The following is a 13029-nucleotide window of genomic DNA, read 5'->3' as shown; positions in this document are numbered from 1 at the left end:
ATTTACACCGCCAGGTAAAAACGATGAGGATAAAAATTATCGTTCCAAGTAGTAAACATTACCGAGCAAAAAAAGTAAAAATCTCTTAGACGACGTTATTTTCGTTTCGCTATCACCCGTCTGACATTGAATCCAAACAAACAAACAAACGCTTTTTAACGACCAATGAGACAACGAATAAACTGATACAAACTTATGCCACGAAATTCTCGAAAATTCGCACGTTTAACTACGAAGGCGCTAAACATAATCAGCGGTGTATTTTTGCCCATAATTTTATCAATATATATTTAGCGCACGCAAAATGTTAATTACTCGCAAAACGTAGCACACAAAAGAGAAACGAACAAAGAAGAAGGCGCATAATAATCTTGGATGAAGGGGCGACAGATAAGAGGAAAACTGCGCGCAAACAAAGAGAGCCGAGTATTATAATAATATATAGGTATCGACGAAACGACGTGTGTGTCTCCGTATCATTAGCATAGGCGCCATCTTCGCAAAGCGTGTTTATAACGCACTACCACAATATGCGTACCTACACATGTGGATGTGTAGCTCGTGCATAGTTATAAGGTATACTAGTACTCGAATTGCAAAGCACAAGTTTGTATACTTATAGATACATTACATCGTACGCTGAAATATTTTGAAGATACTGTACGTCACAACCGCGCAAAGAGTCTCATATGTAAATTGTGTTGACGTATGTGTTGTATAGGCAAACGAATAGTAAAAAAAAGGTCCCCAACCTGATATGTGTGTGTGTTTATTATACTACGGAAATTCCGAGATCACAGGAAGCACGTGGCGTATTATGGTCCATGCGTGTGTACATACATAATACACTTCGATTAATTATAAGCTAACAGAGAAAGGGGAATAATTTTATCGAATTAATAGCTTCTTGGTATAGGCGTTTCGTAATATTTTCAGAAATCTTTCAACATAAATTATACCAAAAATTAATTTAGCAAAACATTTTAATTCAATCAATGTTCACCCGGAAAAGATCAAACATAACATTATTATTTTCGTAAATATGTATGTGTAAGAAAAAAAAAAAAATACAGTTAGAATTTTTCTTGACCTTATTAATACACATAACAGCATGTCAATGTTCTTATAAATACACAGTGTAATTTTAAGCCGAAATTTTTTTTTTTTTTAAAGGCGACCATTCAATTATTGGTCTTTACTTAAAACTCTGAAATATTTGTATTTGCTCAGCTATCATTTCAGATAAAATTGCTCAATCGAATCATTTTGACAGCTGGTTAACATTTTTTATTTTATTGAAAGACAAATTGAAGGCATAAACACTTGAGTGACAAAAAAAAAACAAGGCCCTCTTGAGATTGGAAAAGCAGGTCACTGACTTTGAATCGATGACCTCGGCAAAAGCAGTTTTTTTTAGAGAGGGAGAGAGCACGTTACCTATATATAGGGAGGATTTTTTCAATTTTACGGAAGAACACGACAAGAGATTCCGTGTGCGACGCGCGCTAGCAGAATGTAAATGCGCATCATCACACACATGTACAGCTTGAACAGCAGCATACAGCACACAAAGTGAAAGGGAGATATATTGCGTATGTGGATGGAATGTAAATAGGCTATTTGCGTGTGTAATCGGTCGACGTTTGATTTGCGAGCAAATATAAAAAAAGTGAATGGTCTTTCTTTATTGAAGTCGCGTAGCATTAGTAGCGGCAGAAGCGCTGATTAAGTGATACTAATAACCGAAATGATGCTCGCGATCGTTGTTTTCAAAATTGAATATCGTAAGTTTTACCCGATCAATTTATTACGTAGTTCGTTGCCCGGAAAATTGTATTGAAAATCTTTAGTGCGAAATAATGTTTAACGGGAAAAAGCGCGTCGACAGTAGTGATGTTAAATAAATATACATCATACAGGAAAAAGAAATGTACAGTCATTTTTACAGTAAAGTTGAGATAGTATCAATTTTGCCATATTTTTTGTTTTTTATGTTCTTCGTGTAGATAATGAAAGTTACAAACCAACGCCCTTTGTCGAGATTAGATAGTAACGCGAGTAGTAACGTACACCACAAAGTCATCACTCTTAATTTTCCTTCATTGATGCAACGTAAAACAAAAAAAAAAATGTGCATAACACTTATCAGCAGCTTCTTTCTTCATCCGTTAATCAATTTATTTGATTTACAGTAGAAAAACAAAGAGTATCGAGCAAAAATACATCAAGTTTGCCCAACTTTTTGTTATCTACAGCCACACGAGGAAACTCGAATGGACAAAAAACTCTTTAGAGCGAATAAAACGAGTTTTCCTATCTCGAATTACATGAATCACAATAACAATGGTATTATCACCGCACTCGATACGTATACACATCGTATGAATATACATATACGTCACAAGCAAGCAACTCTTCAACGCACACCACACACACACACACGATCCCCTTATGAAAGATGCTTCAGAAAAAAAGAGCTAAAATGATGTTTCATGTCCATCATTGCAGCCGATAAGCTTTTTTTTTATTTTTTTTCTGACACACGCCCCCAAAGACTGATTCGCATTAACGAAAGAGATACTTTCGTTTTTATCGTGTTGTTTCAATTCAAATATATTTCAACAGACGATACATATTTCGCAAATTATTCTATTTCATTTCAATATACTTGACTGAAGACTATCCGATCAATTGACGAATTGGAAACAACGAAACTTTCGTATCGGGTACTGCCATCAATAAAAGAACATGGCCCAAAACAATCAGTCTTATAAAACGAAGCTCTGACCGGCACAAAGAAAATTCAACGACGCGTAAGTGGGGGAAAAAAAAAAAACCATAACGAGCGAGTGCTCGGCTCAAACGTTTATCCGCAAAACCGCCCGAGGCCATCGACACACACTCACCCAGTCCCACGCAGGTTTTCTCGCAACAAACGCGCAAAAATAGTAGTTCAACGAGACCACCTGACAAAAGAGTCCTTGAAAGCGTTGCGAGCCAAATAAGAAAAAATTGGTTGGTGCCATTGCTTTGTTTTTTTGTTTGAGCTATAGCGTACGAGACAAACGAAACAAATGGTTTTCGAACGCTGCTTCGAAAATTTTTCCGAATCCCCCGTCATCGTAGATGGGGGAAAGGGAGAAAAGAGAAAACTCGGTCGCATCCCGTGGTCCATTCGGGAGAGCTCCCCCTCCCCCAACTAAAAAGACACCTCTCGGCTTTCAAAACGTAAACAGCATAGGTATTACCTATCTCTCTTTTGCGTCGCAGGACTCTTTCTCGTACGCAGCATCCCACACGTACACAGACGCACCAATTCACATGCGCGCAGGGGGAGAAAGAGAGCGAGACAAAGAAAGATGGAAAAAAAGAAAACGAGAAGAAGAAAAAGAAGAACCCCAGCAAGCATGTAAGTAGGATGGGATGGGAGAAGTTGGTTTGTGCGAAGAAGGGAAGAAGACTCAGAGAATATGTAGGTACGTATGATACAAGCAACGTTGGGCGGCGTGTATAGGTAACCCTAAAAGAGACGAAGAATAAAAACACACAAGCGTGTACTTATATATTGCAACAACGACAACAATAAAAATACCTTGGCCGTGATATTGGGATTGTTGACGTTGGGCAGCGGGGCATCCCTTTTTTTCCTGTCGATGCTCGCCTCCTCGCCGTCGTGGGGATGCCGCTCAACGAGGATGGATCTCGGCTGACGGTGGGTCGCGGCCGGGTCGGGTGCTACGTGCAGGTGGCCGGCGGGGTCACCGTATCGTTGGGCCGCCACCTCAACGGGTGCACGGAGCGCCGTCACCAGGAAGACGACGCAGCAGCCCGCCAGGAGGATGCTCCGGCTGGCGGGCGCCATTTTGCCGCGGTCGCTTCGTCCGAGAGGAGTATCTTCTGCTCTCGCGGGCGCAGTTGCACTCGGTCTCAGTCTTGGCGCGTTGGACCGGCCGACGCTTTTTTTCTTCGAGCTGGTGCAATCGTCGGAACCGACGGCCCTACATACACGACGACGACCACCGCTAGTTATCGTATACCGAGACGACGATCAAACAAAGCGCGCACACTTGCTGCCGCACTTGCACTCCTCGACTCTCTGTTCCCTTATATTATTATTATTTTGCTCTCATTTGTTGTACTTGTTCGGGGCACGTTGTGTTATAGGTATAATAATATCGTGCAACAACAACACTTCCTCCCTTTGCAGCCAGCTGATCTATCGCAGCTCTCGAGGGTTATTTATTGCGATCATGTACAAAAACAAACCAAACGCTGGACACGCACACCGCAGCCCTCGCTCCCTTTTTTTTACGCACGGGGGAGGAGCCGCTTATATACTGCCGCACGACAATTAATGTTTTCGGATGCGCCCCAGTCAACCTCCAAGTGAACTGACCGACTGCCTGATTGTTATTTTGTATCCCTTGTTTTATTACTCTTGCTCCGAAAAAAAAAGGTTGGTGGCGCGGAGCGACGCGCTCGAACACTAACCCGCTGCTCCGATCTCTCCGAGCCCGAGGTCCGAGTTTTCTAGCATCTAAGAGATAGGTATACGAGCCACCGTAGACGCAGATCGCTGAAAAACGAGAGAGCCGCATCAGGGCCGCATAGTTAAGTCTCTCTCGCTTTGACTCGGCAAGTGTCGGTATGGTTCGGCGAAATCCAGTAAGCCTGCGCTGCGATAAAAGAGGGGTGTTTTCCGCAATCGTCACCAGCAAGTAATTTAAGGTTGCGCTCTACGTTACCGTCAGGTCGGTAAGTCAACTACCTTGAACTAAACTGGCACTCTGTTCCGTAATCTGGCCAGTTAAAATAGCAGTCGACAGTCAACAGCGATGAAATCTTCACTTTTTTCTCGACTTTCACGTCGTCTGCTGTTTTAACTGGCCAGATTACGGAACAGAGCGCCAGATTAATTCAAGGTAGTTGACTTACCGACCTGACGGTAACGTAGAGCGCAAATTTAAATTACTTGCTGGTGACGACGATTGCGGAAAAGCGGAAAACACCCCAAGCGGCGTTACCACCACGACCTACGTAACTTTACAGCCTCTGATTTTATCATTCTGGTAGAGAGAGCACGGTGTAAGATGTACGTGAAGTTATGTGTAGTAATTAAAGAAATTACTACTAAGTAATGCCATATGGTCGATTTTATTAAACCATATGAATATCTGTATTTTGGGAGGTCGGCTTTTGGGTAAAAAATAGATTTTAAACTTGCCGCAAACAGCACAAACCACGTCCACTTATTATTATCTGTCTATAAGATCAGTTGCGGCTGGTTTATAATTGATTAAATGGCTATAATTTAAAAAGTAATAATCATTGGATCAGCGCCATCTAGCGGTCTTTGTTTTTTAGCCAAAAGTGGCTCCTAAAATTCTCAATCAGAGCAATTAAGATTAGAGCTATTTAATCAATTATAAACCAGCCGCAACTCATGATGAAGTTATAAAATCAAAAAATAAGAATACATGTGTTTTTGGCGGCAAGTAAACAATCTATTTTCTACCAAAAAATCGACCTCCTATGTGTTTATACCTTTGAAGATAAATTTTCGAGCATAAAATAGATTGTAAAGTTGCCGCCAAAAACACATGTATCGTTATTTTTTGATTTTATAACTTTATCATGAGTTGCGGCTGGCTTATAATTGGTTAAATAGCTCTAATCCTAATTGCTCTGATTGAGAATTTTAGGAGCCACTTTTGGTCAAAAAACAAAGACCGCTAGATGGCGCTGATCCAAATAATTATTACTTTTTAAATTATAGCCCATTAATCAATTATAAACCAGCCGCAACTAATCTTATAAATAGATAATAATAAGTGGACGTGGTTTGTGCTGTTTGCGGCAAGTTTACAATCTATTTTTTACCTAAAAGTCGACCTCCAAAAATATAGATATTCATACGGTTTAATACGATAGATATTTAAAAATTAATTAATTGTAACAACGAAATAAATTTATAAGATAATCATTGATGTATATAACTTTTTTAACAATTGATCAACATTACTTTCAGAGTAAAGTGTCGTTGATTTAGTGACATTTCTTTTATCAACAAGAAAATTTGTTAAGTATACTTAAACTATAGGTATCATTTGGATGAAATCATTTTACCAGAAAATTCAATAATCACATTCTTTTATTAAATTCTTAGTACAAACGATGTACAACAAAAATATAGTACAAGGTGACAAAAAATATTTACAAAAGCGTTTTATGATATGACAAAAACGTACACATTTTTTGATCACAAGATTATCACGATGATTGCTCTGATAAATCTGTAAATTAATCGCGTCAAATGCTAAAATAGACAATCGAACTGTAATGACGATTTGATGGAAATATATTTTTTTTGGCATAGTAGGTGCCTTTCTCCGCCTCCGGTAAGTGCAACTATATTGTCTAATCCTATTTAATTGTTCGCTGCGAATCCACACCGATACTCACACGATTTCTCGTTATTTTAGCCATCACTGCCTCGTTCATCAATAACTGGTATACGCATGTCATATGACAAGGTTAGTCACTGATTTTATCCACGGAATGTAGTTACGAACTTTAACGTAAACACCGGGATAATATATTGGTAAGCTATCATTGGTAACGTAACCAGACTGCATCCCACAAAACACCCCAAACGAAATGATTCCCGCAAGGTAATAGTGGCCGCCTTTTACAGTAACGGCAGGACCACCAGAATCACCTCTACAAGAATCATCTGAATACCTCAAGTATCCAGCACAGAACATGTTATTAGTCATTTCCGGATAGAAGATTTGACATTTCGTGTGGCTAATTATTGGAATAGTTAATTTTTTCAAAACTGGTTTCCCTTGTTTTCCATACTAAAAATAAAACACGGGAGATATTACTTTAATAGTTTTTTTAGCGCAAAATCATCGTAAATATGTTTGTGCACTGATACTCACAGCGACTTCCCCGTATCCAGAAACAATTATATCATCTCCAACTTTCGGATCCTTGACAGCTATCAAAATTGTCTTCACATTACCATTCACATTGGGTTTAATGGGACGGGATAACTTGAAACATTGTAAATAATCATTATTACGTAGAAAATAAAAATTTTAACAATAACTGATGCACGGATTACATGGTGAATAACGTGGCTTACCTTCAACAAACTGATATCATTATCGAAAGTTATTTTATCGTAATTTTCATGTACGATAATAGATTGAACTTTATAAGGATAACCGGTTTCCTTCCTTGAGGAGCCAATCATCACCCACATATTATTTTTACTAAAAGAAACGAAGTTAATGATATTGTTATTCTACGTAGACATTAAACAATATAAGTTATCAATAATATAGTTACCACTCATTAAAGCAATGGGCAGCAGATACGAGCCAGTATTTATCTATTATCGAAGCACCACAGATCAGCTTTCCATTGCAAATGATTTGAGCCTAAATTTTTAAGTTGTAAATGTGTTAGTGGAGGTATGAGTTGCCGGAAAAATAACAAAAATGCGGTTTAACAAAAGTAATTTCTCACATGATATGGTACTTCTCGAATATCTGCATAAGTCCCTCCTTTAATTCGGGACACTTTCAATGAAGATTTTGTTTCATCTGAAAAAAAAAAAAAATTGAATAAATAAATAAACAATAATCGGTGAATAACAATTTTGTAATTTTTCTTCGTTTACTTTAGATTTAACAAACTCAAGTCATGGAAATTGTCATGTTTTTATATGTCTATACAGTTCTATATATCGTACAATAAAAGAGGGTTGTTTAGTATGAAAAAGAGACCATTCGATGTAAAAATTTGTTAGAAAATAACTCCTATATAATTCAAACTAAGAGAACCCAACAATTTAAAGAGATGTGAACAAAAAAGAGCCTACGTAAAAATTCTTTAAAATCTTAATTTTTCCAGTTTTGTCCACCTCAAGTACAAGAGTTGGTATTGAAATCACGGGGTCAAAAACTTTGACGGTCCATTGACTAACTATGGTATCTTCCAGTTGTTTGGAATGATAGTAATGAAATAAAACTTACTGTGCGTCGGGGCACTGTGAGAACCAGCAACGAGGAGAAGAAAAACCCAAGGCATCATTGCGGAACTTTTGTCGGTAGCTAAATTGAATGACTCCAAGGAACGTTTGGAACTGGAACTGTTCACTTTCGATCCCTGACTAGTTTTGGTAGAGCACTGGTACCAAGGCTGTCGATGTCAAATGCAGATTGAGGTGACTTTGCACTCCGTACCCCTATTGAACGGAGAAACCCCCACAAGAAAGAACCCCACTGATGGGGACGATTCGCTGGAACTCCAAGTGACGTATAACCGTTGCTTCTCGATGAATCATAGCTTTTCACTTTTGGAAAAGCTAATTGCGTTTGAATGGGGGTACATTGGGAGTAGCTTATCTATTTTCATGAGGAATAAGTAGAAAATGCATCACGTTGTTATACACATTTGTCCGAGTAAGTATTCGAAGAATATGCGATAACTCGTGATGTTTCAACCCTAAAGCTTTGCCGTTAGATTTTCATGTAGACAAACGTGAGTTGCATCTTTCCCATGAGATATGTTTAAAAAAAATGCAAAGCTCGGCATGGTTGTTGCACCGTTAATTAACACCGTTACTTTTTACACAAGTTTTTACGTTGATTAATTTTTTTTTCAATTTTCCTAATTTTAAACAAATTAGTCTATAAGCCGCAATTCGACGTAAATTAGAAAAAGTAGCTTATCGCTCGAGCGCATCTTGACACCAGCCAGTTTATCAAGTGACATTAAAAAGTAGTTAGTATATAATGAAAGAGCTGTTATGCGTGTAGGTATACGTTTTGGATTACAGCATACCTGGAATGCAGTCTATTTACATTACCAATAATGGCTTTTTAACATATTTTCCTGGTGTTCGTAGAACTATACATTCCGTGAATAAAATCAGTGACTAACGTTGCCGTATGATATGCGTACCAGTTATTGATAAATGAGGCAGTAATAGCCGTTAGAAGTGGTTGGAATAACGAGAAATCGTGTGAGCATCGGTGTGGATTCGCAGTGAACAATTAAATAGGATTAGACAATATAGTTGCACTTACCGGAGGCGGAGAAAGGCACCTACTATGCCAAAAAAAATTTATTTCCATCAAATCGTCATTACAGTTCGATTGTCTATTTTAGCATTTGACGCGATTAATTTACAGATTTATCAGAGCAATCATCGTGATAATCTTGTGATCAAAAAATGTGTACGTTTTTGTCATATCATAAAACGCTTTTGTAAATATTTTTTGTCACCTTGTACTATATTTTTGTTGTACATCGTTTGTTTAACAAATTTTCTTGTCGATAAAAACCGTGCTTATGGCAATTTTTACAAACTTTTATGTCTCCATTTTTTCAAGAATTTCAAGATCCATGTGTGTCTTCGCTAATGTTTTACTATTTTTATGATTGTAGGAAAGCTATTTCATTGCTATGGAGTTTCTTCATATTGAGCTAAAATAAACAAAACATCCTGTACATGTATACAAAGAGCTAAAATAGTTTCAGCCAAGCCTCGTGTCATTTTGACATTTTAATATTTTTCAAGTACGTGCAAACCATGTTATTCTTTGTAATTAAAAAAAAAAAAATAAATAAGATTCAAGATGAATGGAACATAATCATAAACCAAATGCTGTGCATTACATGCTTAATTTATTAAATCCAATGTTTTGAAAAATATAAGGAAATATATAAAATCAATTGTGGCTGCTACAGAATATCATATAGACGAATATTTTCAAAACCGAATTATTCTTCATTATTTTCTTTTTTTGTTTCGACTTCGGACTTCTTTCCCTTTTGTTTTTCATGCAAACACTTCAAGTAAGTGTAACCCACTTCACAATCGGATAGTTTGTTGGCTGTAAAATAAATTTTTTTTCATCAAATTGATTGAAAATGAATTTTCATGGTTAATTTATGCTACATGGATGACAAGACACTATGATGAATTCAAAATTGTTTACGGGAGTAAACGTCATGTGAATTCTGAACATGTACGATAAAATTGGGCGAAAAAAAATTCGAATAAGTTGTGCATATACATTTTTAAGATTTAACTGTATTTCTAAGCTATTCTGTTTACCTGCATCAGCACATTCTTTAATAATATGTTTAATAGCCTCTTCCAGTTCCTTCTTTTTTGAATAAAATTTTATTGCTGCGTCGGCATTAACTTTACCGTCAACGATCTGGAATTTTTTACTTAGGGTACATTTATGAAATGAGTCAGAAAAGAAATGCTACTTTTGTTTGACACTTACGACCCCAAACTTCTTTTTCATGCAAGTTAGAAAACATTTGAACTTGGGATCTTGTGGACTAAATTTTTTGTTTCCTGTAATGTGGATGGAGTTACTTTAATTAATATCCAATATGTTGAAAATTATCAATATTACGATACTTTGTATTGCCTCCTTAGCCGCCTTATTTTAATTTTTACAATATTTCAATTTCATGCACCTACAACATTTTACAAAATAGTAACTGTCCAATTTGTATGGATTACGCTGAGTTTGACAGTGTTCCGGCTTGTTAAGCAAGTTCACGAAAGCATAAATACTGTTGAAAAAATAAGTCCAAGTCGATTTAATTGATAATCATACATATATTTATTAATCTAGAGTAATAATAATATTTATGCTCTTTTAGAAAGCCAAATTGACATTAAGCAAAAATAAACTTTACCTTCAGGAATTTCCAGTTCTTTCTTGCACTCTTTGACGTGATCCCCAATCGTTTTCTCAGCATTGCTGGGAACCAATATCTAATAACATATTACATTTTACGAAATATATAACTTGTCATCGCATATAAAAAACAATTTGCCTCTTTCAAACTAAGTATACAGATTAGAACTTTTAGTACTAAACTAGTTATCCAAAATAAAAATGTTTTGTATTCAACTGATAACAATTGAATACTAACAGTTGGATTTCTAGTATATGCTATTTCAAGAGTCCTAAATCTATATCTTTCCCGTTTGTATGACAAACCTGTACATAAAGCGTACAAGATATTTTCATGAATGCGAATTTTATTGTTTACAAAATTAAAGATCTTTCATAACAACAAATGCGTAAATTGACTTACCGCAACAACAAGTACTGCAAGAGTAAAAATGTAGACCCTCATTTTTCTTGGTATTCTATATGGTAACTCACTTACCAATTCTGTTTGCGAAATGAAAAAAGTACTGCCACTCAGTCTCCATTTATAAGCCAAAAAATGTCAACTCGGCTGATGTAACAGGATATGTAATCCACAAACATTTTTTTTTTTTTTTTACGTTATAAATATAAGGAAATTATGTCGACAATACACATTAGAGCATACCATTAAATCTAGAAAATCGTAGTAATTATACGAGGTGACAATACAAGTTAAAAATCATTGAAATTCGAAAAAAAAAAAAAAAAAAAAAAAAAAAATTTCCTACTTATATGAAGTCAGGCACGATGGATAAAAATAGGTGAGAAAAATAAGAGTAGGTGAAAACAAATAATATGAGCTAGTCAAAGGTAATGCTTCGACGCTTCGACCAAATAAAAAAACAAATCTCTAATTTTCGAGTTGAATTCAAAGCCGTGACCAACTGGAGCAGTCATACCACTAGTGAGCTTCGGCGTGCACCTTAGCCAACTATGACTTGATAAAAATAACGTTATTTTTTAGTTAACAAGCGTATAAATTTGTGCAAAAATCAACGTGTTGTGTAATATAAGGTAAGACCAATCTAAGGGTTGACAGAGAAAAAAGTAAAAATAACATACAATGAAACGGCTTTTGGGCCATTTTAAAACGATTTTTTCTACTCGATGTGTTAGGACACTGTGGACGGAAATGGTCAATACAAGAATATAGTAGATTTTGTACCTGTTGGCGCATGTCACCAGAGCAAGCACCAAACTCGAGAGAATTTTTGTACTTGCCCTGGTTGAATGTGCACCAGGTGTAAGCTCTATTTTTCCTTCTGAGGGCGCATCCAACGTCTAAAGGTCGAAGAATAACACCTAAAGTAGGAAAAAGTGTATTTCAATAAGATTTATAAGTTTTTTTATATTTAGCACTTTGTCCGTAAATAACATGTTTTTCGGCTATTTTAAAATATGGACCAAAATGGACAATACAAAATAAATGTATTTTTATAAAATCCATGACTTTTCAATTCCACATATAAACAAGTTTTTGACCTTATTGAAATGATTTTTACCGTTCAGAGTGTTAAGACGGTACTAGAGAGAAAAACTTATACTAAACAAAAATTTTTCTTTGAAATGAGTTCTACAACGTTTGTATTGAACTCTTTGTGTAAAATTTCAATTACGTTCTTTCGTGGGCAACAAACAGTTTTTTCACTGTTTTTGTATCTACAATTTGCATCGCATGCCAAAGTGAAATGTATCTACACAAAAAGTTGTAATACACTTTCATCGACAACTTTGTCTTTAAAAGTGAACGTGTAAAATGTATAAAAAAAAAAAAAAAAAAAAAAAAAAGTTTTCACGTAAAATACAGTTTCTCTTTTTTTTTTTATTGCGTTCTAGTTAAAATGCTGACAAAATTCTTCTTTTCGAGGGAAAGTGCCAAAATATAAACCATTGGCTTCGACATTCAACCGGAAAGTACCTACAAAATTTGAGCCTATTCGGATGCCAATTACTTGAATTAGTCGAACTTTATTACGTAACACACACTACGTAAGACCATTCGAATATTGTTTCACATCGAAATTAGACGATTTACTTATAAGTGGTTGCGCTTTTTATTCTGAAAAAAATGTTTGGCACTTCCATACATTAATCGTACTTAAAAAGTAAGTAAATTGTAAGTCTTTTTCTTAAACGATATTTATATAAGCATAGCGATGTAACAAAAGGTGCAAAATTCTACCAGATAACGTTATGTTATTATATATCTAAAATATGTATTGTTTATAAATTAGCATTCAAATTTATTTTAATCAAGTCGCGCATGTGT

The 13029-nt window shown here is 36.0% G+C and overlaps 2 protein-coding genes across 4 annotated transcripts in view; both read right to left on the bottom strand.

Moving 5' to 3' along the window:
* LOC106642090 (sortilin-related receptor) overlaps positions 1–4525 on the bottom strand; it is a 55437-nt gene extending 50912 nt beyond the window's left edge. For all 3 annotated transcript variants that reach the window (XM_014356733.2, XM_023390304.2, XM_023390305.2), the window contains exon 1: positions 3593–4525. In XM_014356733.2, the coding sequence (XP_014212219.2) occupies positions 3593–3862 (270 nt within the window). In that variant the 5' untranslated portion in view covers positions 3863–4525. The remainder of the gene's footprint in view (positions 1–3592) is intronic.
* Positions 4526–9727: 5202 nt separating this feature from the next.
* Positions 9728–11214, bottom strand: LOC106642087 (uncharacterized). The gene is made up of 5 exons (XM_014356725.2): positions 11143–11214; positions 10738–10816; positions 10314–10387; positions 10136–10241; positions 9728–9911 (listed from the first exon to the last, which is right to left on the bottom strand). The coding sequence occupies exons 1-5, from the start codon at positions 11182–11184 to the stop codon at positions 9799–9801; spliced, it is 414 nt and encodes a 137-aa protein (XP_014212211.2). The 5' UTR covers positions 11185–11214; the 3' UTR covers positions 9728–9798.
* Between the last annotated feature and the right edge of the window lie 1815 nt (positions 11215–13029).

Source organism: Copidosoma floridanum, unplaced genomic scaffold, assembly GCF_036245765.1.
Source record: "Copidosoma floridanum isolate Cflo_tuat_1 unplaced genomic scaffold, Cflo_Japanese_pri ptg000032l, whole genome shotgun sequence".
In the NCBI taxonomy this organism is placed as follows: domain Eukaryota; kingdom Metazoa; phylum Arthropoda; class Insecta; order Hymenoptera; family Encyrtidae; genus Copidosoma; species Copidosoma floridanum.
Note: the sequence above shows the minus strand (reverse complement) of the source record. Positions and strands in the feature narration are given on the sequence as shown.

Coding starts and splice junctions, on each gene's coding strand:
- LOC106642087 (XM_014356725.2), bottom strand. CDS start 11,184: ATGAGGGTCTACATTTTTACTCTTGCAGTACTTGTTGTTGCG. Junction 10,242..10,313: donor TGAAAAAGAAGTTTGGGGTC/GTAAGTGTCAAA, acceptor AAAAAATTCCAG/ATCGTTGACGGTAAAGTTAA. Junction 9,912..10,135: donor TAAAGAATGTGCTGATGCAG/GTAAACAGAATA, acceptor TTTATTTTACAG/CCAACAAACTATCCGATTGT.